Genomic DNA, 19,999 nt, shown 5'->3' with positions numbered 1-19,999 from the left:
TTTTTTCAGCATAGGGCCTATATTTAAAAAAAGAAACAAACTGTTCCATTCTCCTTAAGAGGTGTAGATCCCAAACCTTCTCATTGCCCACCCATTGTCTTTGCCCTAGTCTTCCCTAGGACTGAGGTTGGCTTGCCACACAAAAGGGTGGTCGACATGTGCTACTGAATGGATTTCTGGCCTCTCCCTGCAGACCAAGAATGCAGAGGCTCTGGCAGAATCTCCCTCACTCCATACTAGGAAACAGAGGAGCAGATCAAAGAAATAGAAAAGAAGAGTTCACTAAAAATTTTAGTTAACAAAAAAAGAGTTAAGTGAAAAACATCTACCTGCCCCAAGTTTTCCTTAGTCCTAAACTGTGATGGCCAATGCTCACTTTTCACTTTTTTTTAAGTGAACAAAGATATACAATTGCACACATCTAATGTGAGTCTCTATAGAGGCTACCATATCAACACATACTCTAAAACTGGCTTGCAGTATGTTGTTGAATGTTTTCTGCTGACTACCACACACTTTGACTGATAACTCTCCCAATTGTATAATGTCCTCACAACAGAACCTTGCAAACTGTACTTTTTAAATTATGCTGATAATGCTATAAAGACAATGAACTAAAGACTGAAAACACTGTGATTAGCAGAGTTTTTATAGCATCTTATAGACATAGCAGTAAACCAAGAAAAACACTAGACAAGTTTCATTAAGGCTCGTGAACTTATAAAAAAGATTCTCTACAGCTCTATTAGAGTGAGAAATAATACAATTTTTTGCATGAGTGGATCCCTCTAATTAACTCAGATCCCCACTCCCAACCTCAGAAATGAAAAGTTTTCAGAAACTGTCTTTCACTAGACCCTTTATCTTTATCCTTTATCCCCCAATCCTTAACACACACACACACACACACACACACACACACACACACACACACACGGATGCATGCACCCACCCATGCACACAAACGTAGTACTTTGTTGCAAATATTTCATCATTCTACCTTCTAGAAGAAGTTGGCTTGCCTCATCTTCTAGGGGCCAGTCAGCAGGAGGGGTAAAGACAGAAAGGGGAAGGCAAGACACCTGCTATTGTCCTCCACAGAACTTAGCTCAAGCTTCCACAGGCTGCTCCGACTGAACTTAATAACAGCAACACATTCAACACAGTGGAGGCTCAGAAAATCACTTGGGTTTTCATCAACTGACACACTGAGCTTTCATTACCGAAAACAGAATTTCCTGTTCTGAGCTTCACTTCCTTCTCACCATGTGCTAGTTCCCTCTAACCTTTATTCCATCTGTGGATTGTATTCTGTTTCCACACATGTCTTCTGCTGAAAGATGAAAATAAGCTTACAATTAGTGAAGGGCATACTGACTTTCACCGTTTACGGGATGCTAAGAGCTTTAACAAGAGGAGTGAAGTTAAATTTTGGTGGGCTCCTTAAGTGTTTGCCATCTCAGTGGAGACCACAGCCAGTTTTAATTGAACACAAAATCTCCTATTTGATCCTAGGCAGTGGAACAGTGTTTTCATTTGCAAGGAAGTAGATATTGAACTTGGTCCCAAGGGAGGCTAAATTTCGGTGATAAGTTGCAAGATTATCACAGTCAAAGAAAGGCCTGGAACATTTTCTAGTCTCCAGAGAAACACCAGCCTCTGTGGCAATGTAATTAGTAATTTAAGTGTGTGTTGCAGACGGAGCCTGGGCTATCCAGGCAGTCATTCTTCCTCTCTGTTCCAGAGCAGAGCTCTTTCAAAGGGATGTCTGCTTTCTAAGAATGGAGCAAAGCTGTCCAAGCAACCCAGGCCCCTTTCGCCCTTCCTGCATCGTGGTGCGTTGTTTAAAGAAAGGCTTCTACCACTTTTGAAGTCTGACCTCAGTGTTACCTGATTCTTTGTCCTGTCATTTGATTCTAGCCTTGACATCCCTGAGCCTTTAAAGAGGTGATGGAGACGTATCAAACGTCAAAGGAGAACTTCCGGGCCTGTCATGTCCTGCTTTGTGCAACTTGACACGTCTGAAACCGTCATAGCGATGCACAGCCGACCTCAAGATGTTCTCATTAATAAGATTTTGCTAATGTGTCTGTCTCCCAGGTGGGCAAGACCGATGTCTATACTTGATAGTGTTTCTTCTTTTTACCCCAGTCTTTAAAAGTCTGGTTCCTAATACTTACCTCTTCCTTGAACATATGAATATGTGGCTTGCCCCCAAACACTACCCACCGGGCTAACAACACGAAAGAAATGACAGACCATCAGGCTGAGTAAGTTTGCATATGCTGCTTCACCGCAAATTTATTGTTTATATCTGAGATCAGAACCTCAACAGTCCCATTTCATCTGCCCAATGATGGGGGTGGGGGTAGGGAGCATGGAAGCCTGTCTAGTATTGTTAATAACAGAGGCTCCATCTTTTCTTTCTGATGGCTTAACTACTTGTCATAATAACATCTCCAAAGTCAAGAGTTCCATCCTATATAAAATACTCCAGGAATTTATTCCCCTCTGCGTCTGTTTCTTCATTTTCCAGTTCATACTTCTTCATGGCAACAAAATAGCGGATGAAAGTCTCTCCCAGAGCCTGCTTCAGACACTGATCTTGCTCCAGGGCTGCCAGAGCATCCTCCATCTTCAAAGGGATCTCGGAAGGTTCTGGTTGCTCAAGTTCCTGACTCTCATCTGAACCAGCCCAAACACCGTCACTGCTCTGAAGTCCATCCAAGCCTGCAGCCACAGTGGCGGCCAGCACCAGGTAGGGGTTCGCGGTTGCTGAGCCCAGTTTATTTTCTATCTGGGTGCCTTTGTCGCCATGACACTTGATGTTCAAGGCACAGCTGTTGTCGTTGTATCCCCACGTGGTGGGCACACTGTCGTCCTTCAGGTCTCTGCTGTCCTTGCAGTAGCGCTTGCGACAGCTGACCGCAGGGGCCATCAGGCAGCTCAGAGCCGCAGAGTGCTTCAGGAGGCCTGACAACCACTTCTTCCCGGTGAGTGTGAGCCGCTCCACCCCAGAACCACTGCAGAACATGTTTGTCTTTCCACCGACATCCCAGACGCTATGAGACAAAATTCCTGAATTGCAGAATCCGGTCTCGATGACAAGGCTTGCTATGTAGTTATATCTCCTGGCCACTTCTTTGACACCTGTTCTGAGGGTGAATGCATTGTCGGCTGAGTTAATGCCAAACTCAGGGAGGAAACAGATCTCCATCTGCCCAGGCCTGGTAGAAGATGAGAAGCTCTCCACATTGGCTCCAGTGTGATACAGGCCATCAACCAGCTCTTGCATGAAGGGCTGGTCATGGTTACTCAGTAATGTCGAGGCGGGAAAAGATATGGTCTTTGAATTGATCACTTCGGGCACACCAAAAATGCAGAAATCATAGATGAAGGCAGAGAGCAGGGAGAAGCCGGCGTCCTGCAGCTGGCGCAGCTGCTTCTTGGCAATGTACCTGGGGGAAGTCGGCAGAGGCTCGCCAGTCACTGTGAAGGTGTCACAAATCACCCGCGCCGTCCTCTCCGCCCACGGCAAGACTCTGAAGGTTGACAGCTCTGGCATGAGGACGATGTCACTATTGAAGCACGTGGCTCTTATGTGATTCACCTCATTGTCCTTAGGGTTCGGCATCAATTCCAGATAACCACGGGGCATAAAAACACCGTGGATCACTTTTTCCTGAAGAAGAAGAAAGAGGATAAATGAACTAGGTCCTGAACCTTGAAGACAAACTGGGAGAAAATCTTGGTAGTAAGAAATCTAAGCCTAATATCTGCGAGTTAATATTAACTCTCAGATAAACGTTTTAAGATTCAGAAAAACTATTCAAAAATTCAACATTGAAAGAACTATCTTTTCATAAAGATCTTTTTACAAACATTTTTTTAATATTTTAATGCAAGCCTTGATATGCTCATAGATGTGGAAAACAGCAATAATAAATGTTTCGCATAGCTATAAATAAATGCTTTAAGAATGAAGAACGGTACAATATAACAAAAGACAAGGGTTTATAACTTTGTGGAAATACTTAAAATTATTGCAATCAAAAATAGTTTACAATGCATTTCACTTTGTAGTGCAGTTCCCAAGATCTCAGGTAAGGCTTTTCTTTGATTTGTTTTATAGAATTTTATTACTTATGTATTTTTATTTTTACTTTAAATATTTAAGGGGTATATTGTGGTCATCTCTTACATGTAAGCAATGTGGACTGATCACATGGCTTCCATCGCCTCAAACTGCTGATAAAATATCTAACAAGTCATTATGAACTATACTTACTACACTGTGTCAGAGAATTGAGACTTGCAACCCCTGTGTTTCCATGTTCATTAGCTAGCCTTGCTCCATTTCTCCCTTCCACTTTTTCCGCCTTTTGGAATCGCCATCCTGTTTTAGATCAACATTGTAGTATCCACATGTAAAAGAGAACATGCAGTATTTGTTTTCTGTCTCACTTGTTTCACTTAATTTAATATGTTCCAGTTTCATCTATTCTGCAGCTAATTATAGGTTTAATTTTTTTATGTCCAAATAATGTGCTGTATATATACATATGTGGGTATCACATTTTTCTTCATCTTTTCATTCATCATTACTAATCAAGGTTGTTTCTATCTGTAATTATTGGGACTAGTGCAGTAATAAATAGATCTACTATATGATCCAGCTCTCTCACTTGTAGGTAAATATCAAAAAATTATATCAGTCTATTAAAAAGACACAAGTGAAGCCATGGTTGTGCTTTATTCTGTTGTAACCTCCAGTTGACTCTCGGAATTCTACAGAAGGAATCCTACATCTCTGTTGGAGAGGACACTTGGGCCAGACCAACAGGACTCAAGACAGCTGTCTCAGACCACAAGAGCCAGGACTTCTGAGAGATTTACTCCTCACTTATTCAACCCACTTAAGAGTTATCCACTTGATTGTCTCACCAAGTTCTAGAAATCTTTTCTGTGGTTGTGAACCTCTGTCTCCAAAGTTACACTTTCCAAATAAAGTGTCCATGTCAGTGTGATCTGGGTGCCAGCAGATCAGACCACTGATTACAGCTCTTTTACTAATAGATGGAATGAAGTGAAGCAAGTTTCTGGATGGTATGAGTCAGCATCTATGTCCATAAAACAAGTGTTCAGCTAGACAATGGCTGAGGCCCTTTCCATCAATGTATCTCTTAAGTCCAGTGGATTTGCATGTTTAACTTGGCTATGTCTCAGGCAACAGAGAAGTCATGAGATTATAAAGCTGGACAGATATATTTTTGAAAATTTTTTGAAATTGTGGAAGAATCTCAACATGGGTGGAAAAAAAGTCCCTGACTATCAAAAGTAGTTTTCATAAACTTAGTGAGCATCGTGGGGTTAGTACAAACATCCCAACATTCCACAAGTGACATTAGTTTCCTCACATCATCCAGAAAAACCAAAAAAAAAAATGGCTACTGTGCAGGGCCAGCAAATCTGCAAGATCATATGGACTGGCTCCTTGAATGACCTACCACCACCTTTACATACACTCTTAAATGCCACTTTGACTTAACTGATCTAAGTCTGTGCTCTCCCTCCCCCCTGCCCTTATTTTTTGGTTGGTTGGTTGAGACAACGTCTCATGAAGCCCAGGCTTGCCTTGAATGCATTGTGCTGGTCTAGAATATCTCGTCCTCTTGCCTCTGCTTCCTGAGGGCTGTTACAGGTGTGCACCACCATATCTAGCCCCCAAATTTGCTTTTACCAGCAATAAAGAAGGGATTCACACACTCTTTTGGAAGTTGTACACATCAATTTTATGCATATCCACATGTGTGTGCACACATGTTCACTTACATCCACATGGTGAGATTTCTGTATGAACTATTTTAATACTAAATTTTACTGAAAAAAAAGTAATGTTATTTCCCTATTTGATTATTTTTAGTTCAAAAATCTATATGGTCGTAGTGTGTATCTAAAATGAAGGGTAATGTATTTTATTCATGAAACCTCTGAGAGATCACACAATCCAAATCTGTATCATAACCGCTTTGCTGTGAACCATGGAAAACAGCTGGTCACCACTGGACTCCAGCAGTCCTTTGCAAACTGGAAGAATAGCAAAAACTCACACTTTATTCTCTAGGTTCTTTAATCTGTGTGGTTCAGAGCACTTTTTTAATATACATACATTCTCTTTTTTCACACATTTTGGACATATATCAGAACCTAAACGATTCTCCATTAGCTGTGGGATATATTTAAACTTTTGTACAGATGTATGAATAGCTCCGTCCATGACAATAACTATCTTAAATATATATATATATATATATATATATATATATATATATATATATATATATATATATATATATAGTGCTAAGTACTGAAATGGCTTCATACTTCAAGACAGATTTCTCTGAACCTGATGGAAATTCTTGCAGACTAAGTTGAAACCCTATGGCACCTCTTATTTGGAGCACAATGAAGGGTCACTTTTTCAAACACCCCAAGAATTGGTTATGAGATCTATAGTAACATAATCATACTTTTATTAAATCTAGGATAGAACTCACATTATCCATATATAATTTAAACCAAATCAACCCTTTGATAGACCAAAACACTATAAGTTTTTTGAAAGGTTGAATGTGCTAATGTCTGTATCAGGCACATGGGAACCTTTCTCAACAGTGAAGATGCCATTTCATCACAAGCTTCCACTTTGGCCTCTTCCCGTGGTGTACCAGCCTTCTCCTCTAGTCTCAGCAGATTATCTGTTTTTTTGTTTTTAGAAAATCAATGTTTGCATTTAAAATAGGAAGTAACATTTAGTCCAGATAAAGGATAAAAGGAGATTAAAGCTGAGCTGGAGGCAGTAGATACAGAAAACAAAAAACAAAAAAAAAACAATATCACTGAACTGTTAAATGATGGGTCACAGGCTAGGGTCTCAGCACGAAGGTTGCCTGGCTGCTTTAGTTTGAGAAAGTTTTTCCGAATTCTATAAATAGAGATCATGTTATCTCTTCTAGTCATTCATAGTCTAGCTTAATCATTTCAATCTAGCATTTTATTTCCATAAATAAAAATGATTTAAATTTGTACATATAATCCCAGTGCTGAGAAGGGGAGGTGAACATGGGCTCCCATCCCTAACCAAGAAGTTATTGGAAGTTGACACCCACTTGCAGAGAAAAAAAAAATAGTTTTCTCCAATAGCATCTCACTGGGTATATTAGCTACACTTTGGGGTAGACTTCATCTCAAGTGGTAGATGCCCAACACAAAAAGGACTCAATGCTATTTTTGTAGTCCTTTTGTTTCAAATTTCTTTGGGTTTTTTTTTCCCTGTCTGACTGGTCTTTTGCTAGTGTATTTTGGTTTCCATTTTTGTGGTGTGTGTGAGAGACAGAGATAGTGACAGAGAGATAGAGATAGGGAGTTTCTTGTCTTTTTATTTTGGTTTTGTTTGCTTGTTTGTTTTGTTCTTTAAAGAGGGAAAGAAAAGGCATGGAGTGTGGAGACATGAGGAGGATCTGGAAGGAGTTATGGGAGGGGTGAAGCATGATCAGAATATATTGTATAAAAATGCTTTTCACCCCCAACTGGATCAGGCCACCTGAACGGGTGAGACAGTCAGTTGGCTTGATTTGTTTGGGAGGCAGCTGTGCATTGGTGCCAGGTCCTGGGCTCATTGCATGAGTTGGCTGTTTGAATCCTGGGACTTATGCAGGGACACTTGGCTCGGTCTGGGAGGGGGGAATGGACCTGCCTGGACTGAGTCTACCAGGTCAACCCCGGTCCTCGGGGGAGACCTTGATCTGGAGGAGGTGGGAATGGGGGGTGGGCTGGGGGGAGGGGTGGGCGAGAGGGGGAGAACAGGGGATTCTGTGGCTATTATGTTGAACTGAATGGTGTTGTAAAATAATAATAATAATAATAATAAAATGCTTTTCAATAAAAAAAATCTAAGTTACTTTTTTATAAAGCCATGGACAGACTATTTCATATTTTTGCCAAAGAGATGTCTCACACATAATTCCATATATGTGTGTGTGTGTATTTCATATTAGCTTATACAAATGAACTTACATGTTCACAAGAGTGTCCAAAATATATTATTTAGCCTTAAATCATGAATATTTGTGATAAAAAATATTAATTATTTATACCTTCAAAAGTTCTAAAATAAATTTAAAGAGTTTTGTTTAACAATGTGTGCTCTAGATTATAAAATTAGAATAAAAGAATAATGAACAAAAACTATCTGAAGGAGAATTATTTGAAAACAAAGCCTAAGGAGAAGCAAAACAATGAGAAGGATGTGTGTTGACTTACATCAAATTCTCAGGATAAAACAGTTCCTTCCAAGAAAAGTCAGGGAGGAAAAGTCTTTTGATATGTGGAGTATTGAACAAGAAAACCAGTCCTCTCAATAGCAGTGTTAAAAGCAGACATTTTCTTCTTTGTCAATGAAATCAATCTTCCACAAATGTAAGCCAAAGGATCAGCTCTGTTTGGGGGAAAGCTATTTCATGGAAGCACTGGAATAGTGTTCTAAGTGTTTGGTTTTCAAGTGCCACTAGTGGAGTAGGTGATTAGAATTTGTCAAAAAAAAAAAACAGAATAGCAGACAGGTTGATGTTGTGGTCTCAGGCAAGTGTCTGAAATGTCACTTGTGCTTTATCACAGAAGATAACTCATGTGAATTATCCTCTGGTCCTGCCCATAGTGATTTCACATTTTCTTATCAGAATTAATGAACATATAGAGTTCTTAATAAATGTAGAAGAGACAGTATCTATAGGCTATTTACAGACAAGACTGAATACTTTAAAATCGCTGATTGGTTGATTGATTGGTTGATTGATCATGTGTGTATGTGTGTGAGCATGTGTGTGAAGGGGTGGTCAGATGACAGCCTGTGACAATCAGTTCTCTACTTCCACCATGCAGGTTTGAGAGACAGAACTCAGGTTTTTAGTGGCAAGCACTTTTACCTTTCGGCCTATCTTGCTGGCTCCCAAAGAATGTTTTATGAAAGAAATTTAAACTGTTCAAATTCTCTGAAAACTGTTTTGAAAATAGCCCCTTTCATCAGCACAAAGAAAATTTACAATTTGATACTTAAGCAAAAAGATATGACATACTATAGAAATAGTTGTTGTTGTGGAATATTATTTTAAGGTGTGTTACTTTAGCCTATGTTACATTTGTTTAACTCTGTAAACCTGTGTTACTGTGCCATTCAAAAACACCTGATGGTCTAATAAGGATCTGAACAGCCAATAGGGAGGCAGGAGAGAGAAATAGGCGGGGCTGGCAGGCCAAGAGAATATATAGAAGGAGAAGAGTGAGAGAGAAGGAGAGGAGGATGCAAGGAGCCAGCCACCTAGTATACAGCCAGCCACAGAGTAAGAGTGAAAGTAAGATATACAGAAGTAAGAAAATGGAAAAGCCCATGGACAAAAGGTAGATGGGATAATTTAAAGTTAAGAAAAGCTGGCAAGAAACAAGCCAAGCTAAGGCCGGGTATTTGTAATTAAAAATAAGCCTCTGCATGTGCTTTATTTGGGAGCTGGGTGACAGGCCCCAAAAAAAGTTGTAAAGCCCTTTGGCACACATCTGTAATCTAAGCTACTTGAAAATATGCGACAAGAGGATTACAAGGTCTAGGTTGGCCAGGACTGTACAAAGGGGTCCTTTATTTTATATACACATAAATTGTGTAAATAAATAAATATAATTCTCAGGATGCTTTACTTTTACATTTTCTTAAAGATTGTCTTATACCCCTTTCTCACAATGTTTAATACCCCTTGATGTTTAACAATCCCAACAAATCAGTCACTAAAATACACATGATACAAACTAAACAAAACAACCCTAGAAAAATCCTTAAAGGTATTCACAAATGCAATGCTTCTTGATATCACTATTTTCAAAACAATATTCATTAAGTCATCTAATGACAATTGGTTATTTTCATATCTGAATTGCTGCTGAACGGATATGCTTTTTATCTAGCAAGTCATCTCTATTTAATCATTTCTACCTTTCAGGTTTGCTCTTGGGTCTTGGGTTGCAATTTTCCCATGTCAAATAAAAAAAATAATCTTTATAATTGCATTATGAAAAGAAAAGAGAGTTCTGTAGAGTAAAATTGTTCAAGGCAGAAGGACTGAAATAACCAGCCTTAATTAGTTTCCTATTTCTATTGGGTAAAGAAATTGCTATTGTGTGTTCATCTCCTTGGGGAGCAATAATGTGGGGAGGGACAAGGAAAACAGCAAAACAAATTATTGCTTTTCAACTCCAATTGCTATGTAGATTACAAGAAAATGCAGATGAGTCATAAAGAGTATTTGCTTGCTAATGGTCATGAAATCACACTTATCATAACTGGAAAACTCACTTGGAAAAACTGTGCAGGGATGCTCTTAGATCTGGAGACACCATGCAAGTCTGTTGCTTCAAATCGTACAAACTGGAGGTGGTTTTTGGCCATTTCTTGTTTAATGTGTTTCATTCTAGAAGAAAGTTGAGGCGGGATCATAGTCTGAGCATTGTCCCTGGTGTGATCTGTGGAGTAATGATTTGAAGTCACTAGATCAGGATGGCCCAAAAAGCAGAAGGGTAGACATGTGAATTAGTCACTAAGGTTACAAACAAGAGTAACATAGGCCAATCACATGGATCATAACTTCACACAGGGATCTTACCTCTCTCTTACCTGCTTTACAGTCATCCCAAGAGCACTGTCTGAGTACCCTCAGAAAGTGTTCATCAGTTAGGACGTGTCTAAGAAGATGGTGATGCCACAGTGCTTGTTGAAAGCACTTGCTCATAGAAAATAGCAAGAAAAAAAAGAAGAACAAAACAAAAATGCAAAAAAAAAGAAAAAAGAAAAAGAAACCAAGCAAACAAAAAAAAGCAGTCTTTGTTTATGGAAGACAATGGGTAGCCTGACAATATTGGAAACACATAAGTTGCCTATACATGCCTATCATTAAAATTTTAGAACTTCTTGGACTAACCTGTAATATCTAAACTATAGATTCCTATGTACTTGGAGGTAAAATCATATGTTTTGTTTTTTTTTTTTGTTTTGTTTTGTTTTGTTTTTGATGTATTGGCCCCTTTTTTCCTTTCCTTTCCTTTTCTTTCATTTTGTTTTCCAAAAGCTACCTTCCATCTTTGTAGTGACATGTGAGTCTTTGAGGTGCACGGCTCTGTCAGATTTTACAATTACTTAAACAAAGAAAGATGTCAAGAATGGGAGCGGAGATGAAAACTTGGGACCACATGGTCGATTTTAAGTCAGAAATCTAATAAAATGTCCATTTCCAGAATTTTAAGATAGTCTGAAAATTCCAAAATTGTGGAGCTAGAGAAGGCTTGGGAGACATAGTTAATGTAGCCAACCCATTAGCCTGAGTCCCAGAAAGACACACAAAGTAGGAGCCCAAGTCTCTCCCCCGCCCCAGTCTCTCTCCCTACCCCACCCACATACACACCACTGTCAATTTAGAAGCTAGAGTCTATTTGGAAGCTGGATTCCTGGTAGGGGGCTTGTTAACAGGGCATGAATAGACAATCTGTACCCACGGACAGAAAGCCAGTTCCACAGTATGTATCACAAACACCACTATCAAGACTTCGAGGGAGAATGACAGAACAGAGACGGCACAAATCAAGACACCCCCCCCCCATAGCCTTCCTTTCAGGCCTGGCATCCTTCCCACCCTCTGTGTGTCTCTGCTTCTTCATTGTTAAAATACTGCCTGCTCCGTGAGCTTGTTATGAGGATTAAACAAGGTATTTAACAATACTGTGAGTCAATAAGCACCATGTAAGTGCTACTTAAACACAAAAGGTGTGAGCCCAATTACTCTAACTCCAGTAAATAGTCCCGTGGTCGTGCCTGCATTTGAACACCCATCAATCTGTCACACCACTGACATCAAACAGCTATAATTTTTAAGTGATAACTGGGTATCAGTTTTCAAGATATAATTAGGCTTTAAAATAAGCATAAAGCTTGACAGTATAAAAACATAGATTGAGCAGATTTTAAATACACGAAGCGTGAGGAAAACAAATTACTGGTTCCACCTATGCACATATATTAGATATAATGTCCTGTCACTGATACGTCTGACTACTCTGGGACTCCTGAGGGTTTATAACTACCTTCAATTTAATACAAACAATTAGGCTGTAGCAATTAGAATGTTACGGGCTAAATTAACAGTTGGTGTGCTCCCACCTTACTCTAAAACATTGGGTGTTCAGCCCAAGTTGAATAAAGCTGCTCCTATAAAACTCAAAAGCAATTTAAAATATGGAAGAGAAAAGAGGTCATTCTATTATCATGCCAATGATGAGATGGCAGGAATTCTTATGAGCTATGTCTTATCTGTATTGTCTAAAAGTCCTACAATAAATATATATTGTATTGTTTTTTATTTTTTTCTTGTCTTTTTTAATTTCTAAGCATACAAACTAACAGGTTTCATTATGACATGTTTTTTTAGACAGGGTTTCTCTGTGTAGCCCTGGAACTCACTCAGTAGACCAGGCTGGCCGTAAACTTGGAGATCCATCTGCCTCTGCCTCTGCCTCCACCACCCAGCTCATTATGACATTTTTAACCATATGTGCCATTGTCCTTTGCTCTATTCACTGACTTCTTCCTTTGTCTGCCTAATCCTCTTTGTTCCCTCCAAATATACCCTCTTTTATTTTACAATGAAAAAATATTCATCCACTTACAGTCAACCACCCAAGGTAGGTATTTTTATCATTGCCTACTTTTCAAATTGGTTCCATACCTAAGAAGTAATCAGAAATAGCCCTGCCCTAAAACAGATCTTAAATTACAATATGGGAAAACTATAGGCATTAAACATGCCATCAAAGGGAAAGGTAAGATAATTTGGAGACATGAGGAACTGTAAAAAAAAATAAATAAATAAAGCATAGTCATCTGGAACATCTGTGTAATGTGACTACACTGTAGACAGGCCAACCCCAGGTTCATGGGAGCCCATCCATGCTGAGCTGAGGCTGAGCAGTGAGCACACGCCTTAGTTTTCTAGGGCAGCCACAGCTGGTGCTGAAGATGAAGTGGTTTAATAGGTATCTGTATTCTTTCAACTGAAGACTAAAAGTCCAAGATCAAAGATATCAACAGGGATGTTTCTTCAGAGGCTTCTCTCTGGGGCTTTGAATTGATGATCTTCTAATATCTCCTAGTGGTCTTCTCTCTGTTCGAGTCCATGTCTTAATGTCTCCTTATGAGTACACACCAGTTACACTGGGTACATTTAACCTTATTGCATTTTTGAAGATCCTGACTCCAAATGCAGTCTAAGGTGCTGAGGGCTAGAACTATGAAAATTGTGGAGAGGTGTATTTCAGCTAATTGCATTATCCCCTTTCCATATTCTTCAGTGTCCTTGTTGTGATGTGCTTGCCATGTTTCAAAGTCACCTGTTTGCTATCTATCTGTCATTCTTTTATATATCAGCCCATGAGAGTGGGGCTTAGTTTTGCTTGCTGTCTTAGCTTCAATACCCATAGAGATGTTGGCCATAACAGGCATTCAGTAAATACGCCTTTAGTGAATGAGTATATGCGTGAATGAATAAATTAATATATCCTGTATGATATGACCTTGTCTGATTATTAAATAAAAATTGGTATATGTATTTTAGAATTTATATTCTTAGTAACAATTTTTTTCATTTAAAAATTCAACTCTTTCACCAAATAGGAGAGCCTGATCTAACCTAATTTCATTTTCAAAACATCTCCTCGTCTTGCTGCATCGTAGTCTGAATGTCTTCCCTTCAAATAAATCATATTTGTTACTTCCAATTAAGCCTTTCGGTCAGTCTTTCGCAGCTGTACATGATGAATAGCAGGCAGATAATTACCAGTTCAGGGGCTCATTTGTTTTTCTTCCAGTGTGATTTCTGGGAGGTGTTCTCCTAGCCTCTCCCCTCAGAGGACTAACAAATTAAATCAATGTGCTTTTAGAGGGGAAGTTTTACTGCTCTGTTTAGAGTGGGAAATAAGGGAACTAAAATTAAAGAAAGGAAACCTCAGTACTCAAGAGCATCTAGAAGGCCTTGGAGAAATCTCATCTGCATTCTGAGCCGATGAGGTGTAGTGGGTAGCTGTTCTGTCTATGACCTTGAAGCACTGGCCCTAGTAGCTGCTCCACCTGCCTATGACCTTGGAATACCTGCCCCTGGGGCGTGGCCTCTCTGCCACCCTTAAGACCTGAGATGTACATAGGCATCACTTCCTTCACTCCCTCATGGGACTTGGATGCGGGACTGATCCAGGTGGCCAGAACTGTGTTCCAGAACCTATGTCAACTCTGTTCTGTACAGTGAGTTTTTCCCCTTAATAAATTCTTTTGCCCATTAAACAGGCTCCATAGATTTCTCGTTATAATGAGGATATATTCACTCCGCTAGGAAGCTATTGTCGCTTATAAGAGATGGATTGAACAGGAATGTGAGTTTCCAGAAGTACCAAATTCAGGGTTGGGTCAGTCAGTGGGTAAAGGTGCTTGCTGCGCAGCGTGATGGTGAAAGTTTGATCCCTCTACCCCAGGATGGAAGGAGAGAACTGACTCCCAAAAGTTGTCCTCTGACCTCTACATATGTTCCATGACTGATGTGAACTGGCAGTTACACATATATCATAACAAACACTGATAATAATAATGATGATTACCATGATAATAAATGGTTATCATTTATTTAAACAAAACAGAAATACAAATTCAAAAATGGAGACAAATGCCTGTAAAAATGCACTCTGTGACACATGCAGCTTGTTCCTGGGAGTCTGCCCTCCCTATCTGGAGTCCTTCATCCATGCGGTTGCCATGTGCGTGGTTACTGTGAGAACACTTAGTGTAAGGAGGCCCGGACCTCCAGGCACAGTGCCAGCCACAGACAGTGGAATCCAGGCGGTACAATGAACAGGTGCCAGCCATAGAAAAAGTCAACAAATAAATAAATGGTAAAACAGTGTGGGCACAAAGGAGCTGATCTTTAAAAGCTCAGTTATTTTTTTTTTTTTGAAAAATCTCAGTGTCATTGCAAAAAAATACCCATCAAAATTCCTTCTACTTATTTGAGGGACTGGTTTTCATATATATTTTTATATAATACATTGGTGGTTTGTTTGAACTTACAGACTGTAAGAGTTTAATCCAGCCTATTTCATAAGGGTGGTCACATCCTTAGTCACAACTGGGTGCAGAGAAAGTGCAGAGCACACTGGTGTTTGATTTAAGATAGAGATGCCTGAATTCTATCTTTATTTCTCTGTCTGAAACTAGAACATAGTAATCAAAATACACAAAAACATACAAAACATCCTTCATAAAGGCAACATGGCCACCATGCTTTGTTAGTCTTCCCAATGTTTTGAACCCTATTTAAAATTATTGGTAATATTCACTTATTAGGAAATCTTATGTAACAAAATTTTGAGTTCAAACTTTCCTTAAACAAGATCTGGCAATGCTTGGACACTTCTCCACAGCACCGCAGGCTGGAGCCCTGAGGTAGCCTGAGTGGCGCAGCCATCTTGTACCTCATGGGGCAGCAAACAGCCTCCAAACTCCCGTTTTAGTACAAAAGCAGCCATAAGCAACATGTATTTACAAAAGCATCTATCAATGCTTGGCACCTATCAATGCCAACTGAATCTGGCCAGTGGGCCATAATTTGTTGCACCCCTCACGTTCTTACCCCTATCCACCACCCTCTCATTTGCATTGTCTGCTCCTAGCATGCACAGGTGTCAAAATGAGTGCTTCTAACTCATTGGTGGAGTGCACAAAACAAGGCACAGAGAACATGAAGGATGAGAATTGTCATGGCGAAGAGTTACTGTCCTTAAAATGGGAAGTATGTCTAGCACTAGCAAGGCAAGCTCTTAGAAGCCTAAGGACTTTCTCCAGCCAGAGATAAACTAGACACAGAAACAAAGGGAAATTCAGACCAACTCCAAACAGAAGCAGCATCCAGGGCATTGCTGTCCCTCGGACGTAAAACCAGATAAATGCTTCTGAGAGGAAGGAACCACCATTTTACAGGGAAGCAACCTAACAAGGACCTGGGGTCTCTCCACATGCTGAATGAACTTGGATGTGAATCTGCGTTTTTTCATAATGCTGTTTGTGATCATGAGTGATTCTAACAAAAGGAACCTAATACAGATGGATGGACCCTCATCGTGCTCATTTCCTCTTGAGTTCTGTGTATTATGAAGAAGGAGAAGAGAGAAGGGTGAAGAGTGGTCTGAACTGTGCCCTTGTCCCCTGGGAGTTCACTGCACAGTTCTTAGAAGGACCCACCTGTCATGACTGTGTGTATTTATCTAGAGGTTGTTTGTGTACCATGCCTGGAAGTCAAACAGTGTCATTTGTGATGATGACTTTGTACACAGCCCAACTTCACCCCCAAAAGGACTGGAAACAGAGTTCAGTCACATGGCAAATGCACCGTGTTCCAGTAAAGTCCCTGGGTACCAATACTAAAGTGAGCTTCCCTAGCCTGCCAAACACGTTGACAAGTGATAGTACTATATGTGCTCCCACTGGGAGAGAACAAGCCAGCAGCCATGTTTCGTACCTAGAGTTTATCCCACACGTGGTTTTAGTCCTTCATGTTATAAAAGTTATTATGTTATAAAAAAAAAAAAGTGTGGCTTTGAGAATAACAGTTTCCATGGCTTCTGTCTGTCCTGTTAGCAGATAAGCTTAGAGAATCCTAAAATTAATCATGAAAAACTCTACAGCTGGTAATTGTCATCAGAAATGAAGATAATGTGTTACACCCCATTTCTCCAACATCGTACCCCTTTGGATTCCCACTTTTCCAAACCCTATTTATTTAGCCTTTTCTTTATAGGTTTTCTCACACACAAAAAAATATCTTTCTAACCAGTTTCTATCTTTTGTATCCAAGAGGCTGTTGACCAACACACTCATGCTCCAGAATGTTTTAGGAAGACTTGAGTACTCTCCCATCACAGTTCCCCAATTTCCTAGATCTGTAGCCTGAAGAGGAAGGAAGCTGCAAAGAGCTTTATAAACACAGATGTGGAAATTCTCTTGTCCTGACTCCAGGGCTGGCATCTTTATCATCAGCACATCATCTCTAGTTCAAAGGTAGATTCGGAAACAGTGGCTAGAAACACTTCCTTGGTTCTTCCAGAATCTTTCCAGGTAATTGCTTACCAGCATTTTGGTTGAATTCAGCATCAGGAGCATTTGCTGGGATGCTGGGAAGTGATGGCCTCACCACTGGCATCTGATCCGGGACATCTTTGTCATTGTAGGAGGGACAAGACTCAGAAGAGGCAGGTTTGTTCAGATCTGCTGTTTGGTTTCCAGTCCTTTCTATAGTGATAATGGGAAATGTCAAAATATGTTAGAGTTGTTTCAACCATCTTTAACACAGCCTGGAGAGAAATGCTAGAAAAGGATACCCTTTCCTATACAGTGACACACCAAACCAGGATATTAGGTGTGGTCTTCCCAAATGCAGACTGCAAGGAAGTATATTGTCTGTAATTAAAAAATAAAATAAAATCTGTTAATGTCTGCTTTTTATTGCTACCATGGGCTAACAATTCTTTTTGCCTCTCCTTCGGAACACCAGGATCAACCTTGTCTATACTGACAAGTAGTCAGCACTATTTCAGATCTGTTAGAGTATTGTTGGAATTTCAGCATGTGGATAGAAACTCTCCGGACCTTTCCTGTGGTCTCCCAGGTCCTTGGTCATAATTTTCACATTCATTCTCAGTGCAGAAGAAAGCCTCTCTCCCATTCTGCTTTGCCTCTCCCATCCCCCACCAGCGTCCTATGCCCTTCCCTTGAATTCTAAATACTTTGATTGGCTATGTCCATGCAGTTCATGTAAGCTTATATTTGCCATCTTTCATGTAGTAATACTTTGCATCTTACTGTCCTTTCGCTTCTCTGGAAGAAGAGAAATGTTTTATGGAAAGGAACATGAACTAGGAACTGCCACTGTCCACACCACTCATGAAAGGCCACAGTAGCCACATACCACCAGAATTGGCCATGGTGATTTCGCCCCCCTCCGTGGAACAAAGATGTGGTTTGGTGGCTTTCTTCCTGGTCCTTCTCAACTTGTTGGTCCTGCTGCCTTCGGCTTCATCACCACCATCTTTTCTTGTGTCCTGTCATAATTAGTAAACAAAGACCCACATAGCACACCACACCCCGCAAACAGCTGGATCTGTGCATCCAAGGTGCAAGTCAGTCAGACAGTTAGGTTGAAATTGAGCACAGGACGTTCTTTGGAGGAAGTAAACTGTCACTTCCTTACCCCTTCCACTCAAAGAGGCTGAATTTCCTCTACTGTCTTTGATATGTGTTGCTACAGAACATTAAAGTAAGCTCTTGTCTAACTATTCGGTGTTTCTTATTTTCATTTCAGAATGTTTTAAATTGTTTAGTCCTTAATAATTGATAAAAACCTATTTATTTTTTTAAAAAAGTTTTATATTTATGAATTCTATGTTTTCTCATCTTTTTTACCAAAAGCACAAGGACCTGAAATTTTTGGATTCTCCTCTTTTCCCTCACCCTTCCTCACTCTTCTTGCATCAATATCTACTTTGATTCAAAAAGGAATTTCACTCACTTATGCCTTTTTTTTAAACTTGACTTTTTCACAAAAAATTGTTAGAGCATATGAATGAGCTGCACCATGACATTTTCATACATGTCCATAACACACCTTGTCCAGATTCACCCCATTGTTGCCCCTCTTGGCCTCTGTTCCTCTGTTCTTACAGCCGATTTTAAATGTATCAGAAAGTCTAACTCAAGTTATTTTATAGATTGATAAAAATATAAAATACATTAAAAGGAAAAAAAGCCAACATAATCTACTTTCAATTGTTAACAAGAATTTTCTAAGCAGGGTGGTGGTGGCACATGCCTTTAACCCCAGCACTCGGGAGGCAGAGCCAGGCGGATCTCTATCAATTCGAGAAATAACAAAAAAAAAAAAAAAAAGAATTTTCTAGCAAAGAGTTTGACAGTGAACAAGGTTGAGGCAGGCACGCCATTGCTGGCAGTAGAAACAATCACCTCTGCCAAGCATGAGATACAACAGTGATCATGAAAAAGAAAGTTTAAACCTAGTGTTAGTGTTTTTAGGGTTTTGTTTTTTGTTTTTTCTGGGTTTTTTGTGTGTGTCTGTGTCTGTGTGTGTGTGTCTGTGTGTGTGTGTCTGTGTGTGTGTGTGTGTGTGTGTGTGTGTGTGTGTGTGTGTGTGTGTGTCTGTGTTTGCAAAGTTCAAATTTTGGCTTGAAGGGAGAGGATGGTGACAACGTCAAGGCAAAGACTATTCTAAATATTTTGAGCTGTTGCCTCTTTAAAGAGCAGGTTATGAAGAGTCTGTATCTGGGGGAATGTGGTATGAATACATATCCAGGGCAGTTGTAGGCAGAGCTATACCAATTTATCACAAAACCAACTCAACCTCTGAAAACAAAAGAGGGATTTTCTGTAGTGATATGTAACTATGATGCATTATGATTATTGTTATCAGATGAGAATATATTTCATGAAACAGGTTTTTATTTTATTAATTTTTAGGTTAGCATACAAAGTAATGAGTTTTATTGATAGTCTTTTCTTGTAATTTTATGACTTATCCAAAAACTGTAATCTTTTCACTTCAGATAATCTTATATTTGATTGAATAGGACTTATTAGGATAATTTCTTTTTTCTAATACTTTAGGACATCATTCAAATATTTGCAAAATTTTCCCAGTATGTTTTTTATAAGATCAAGCAGTAATATTGGGCATGTGCTTATTTCCAAAATTGCATAGACAGAAATATACTATTTTGTTTTTGAATGCCTTTACATGGACATATCTCAGAGAGTTACAGGAAGTGCTGTTTAGAAAGGTGTACAAGCATCACTGGGCTC

The 19,999-nt window shown here is 39.6% G+C and overlaps 1 protein-coding gene across 1 annotated transcript; it reads right to left on the bottom strand.

Annotated features, from left to right (window-relative positions):
• Positions 1–2,272: 2,272 nt before the first annotated feature.
• Lgsn (lengsin, lens protein with glutamine synthetase domain) lies at positions 2,273–18,222 on the bottom strand. Its single transcript, XM_015989467.3, has 4 exons — positions 18,096–18,222; positions 17,258–17,419; positions 10,400–10,566; positions 2,273–3,682 (listed from the first exon to the last, which is right to left on the bottom strand). Exons 1-4 carry the CDS (start codon positions 18,109–18,111, stop codon positions 2,480–2,482), a joined length of 1,548 nt encoding a protein of 515 aa, XP_015844953.2. The 5' UTR covers positions 18,112–18,222; the 3' UTR covers positions 2,273–2,479.
• Between the last annotated feature and the right edge of the window lie 1,777 nt (positions 18,223–19,999).

This window comes from Peromyscus maniculatus, chromosome 21, assembly GCF_049852395.1.
Source record: "Peromyscus maniculatus bairdii isolate BWxNUB_F1_BW_parent chromosome 21, HU_Pman_BW_mat_3.1, whole genome shotgun sequence".
Lineage (NCBI taxonomy): Eukaryota > Metazoa > Chordata > Mammalia > Rodentia > Cricetidae > Peromyscus > Peromyscus maniculatus.
This window is presented reverse-complemented; position numbering and strand designations above follow the sequence as displayed.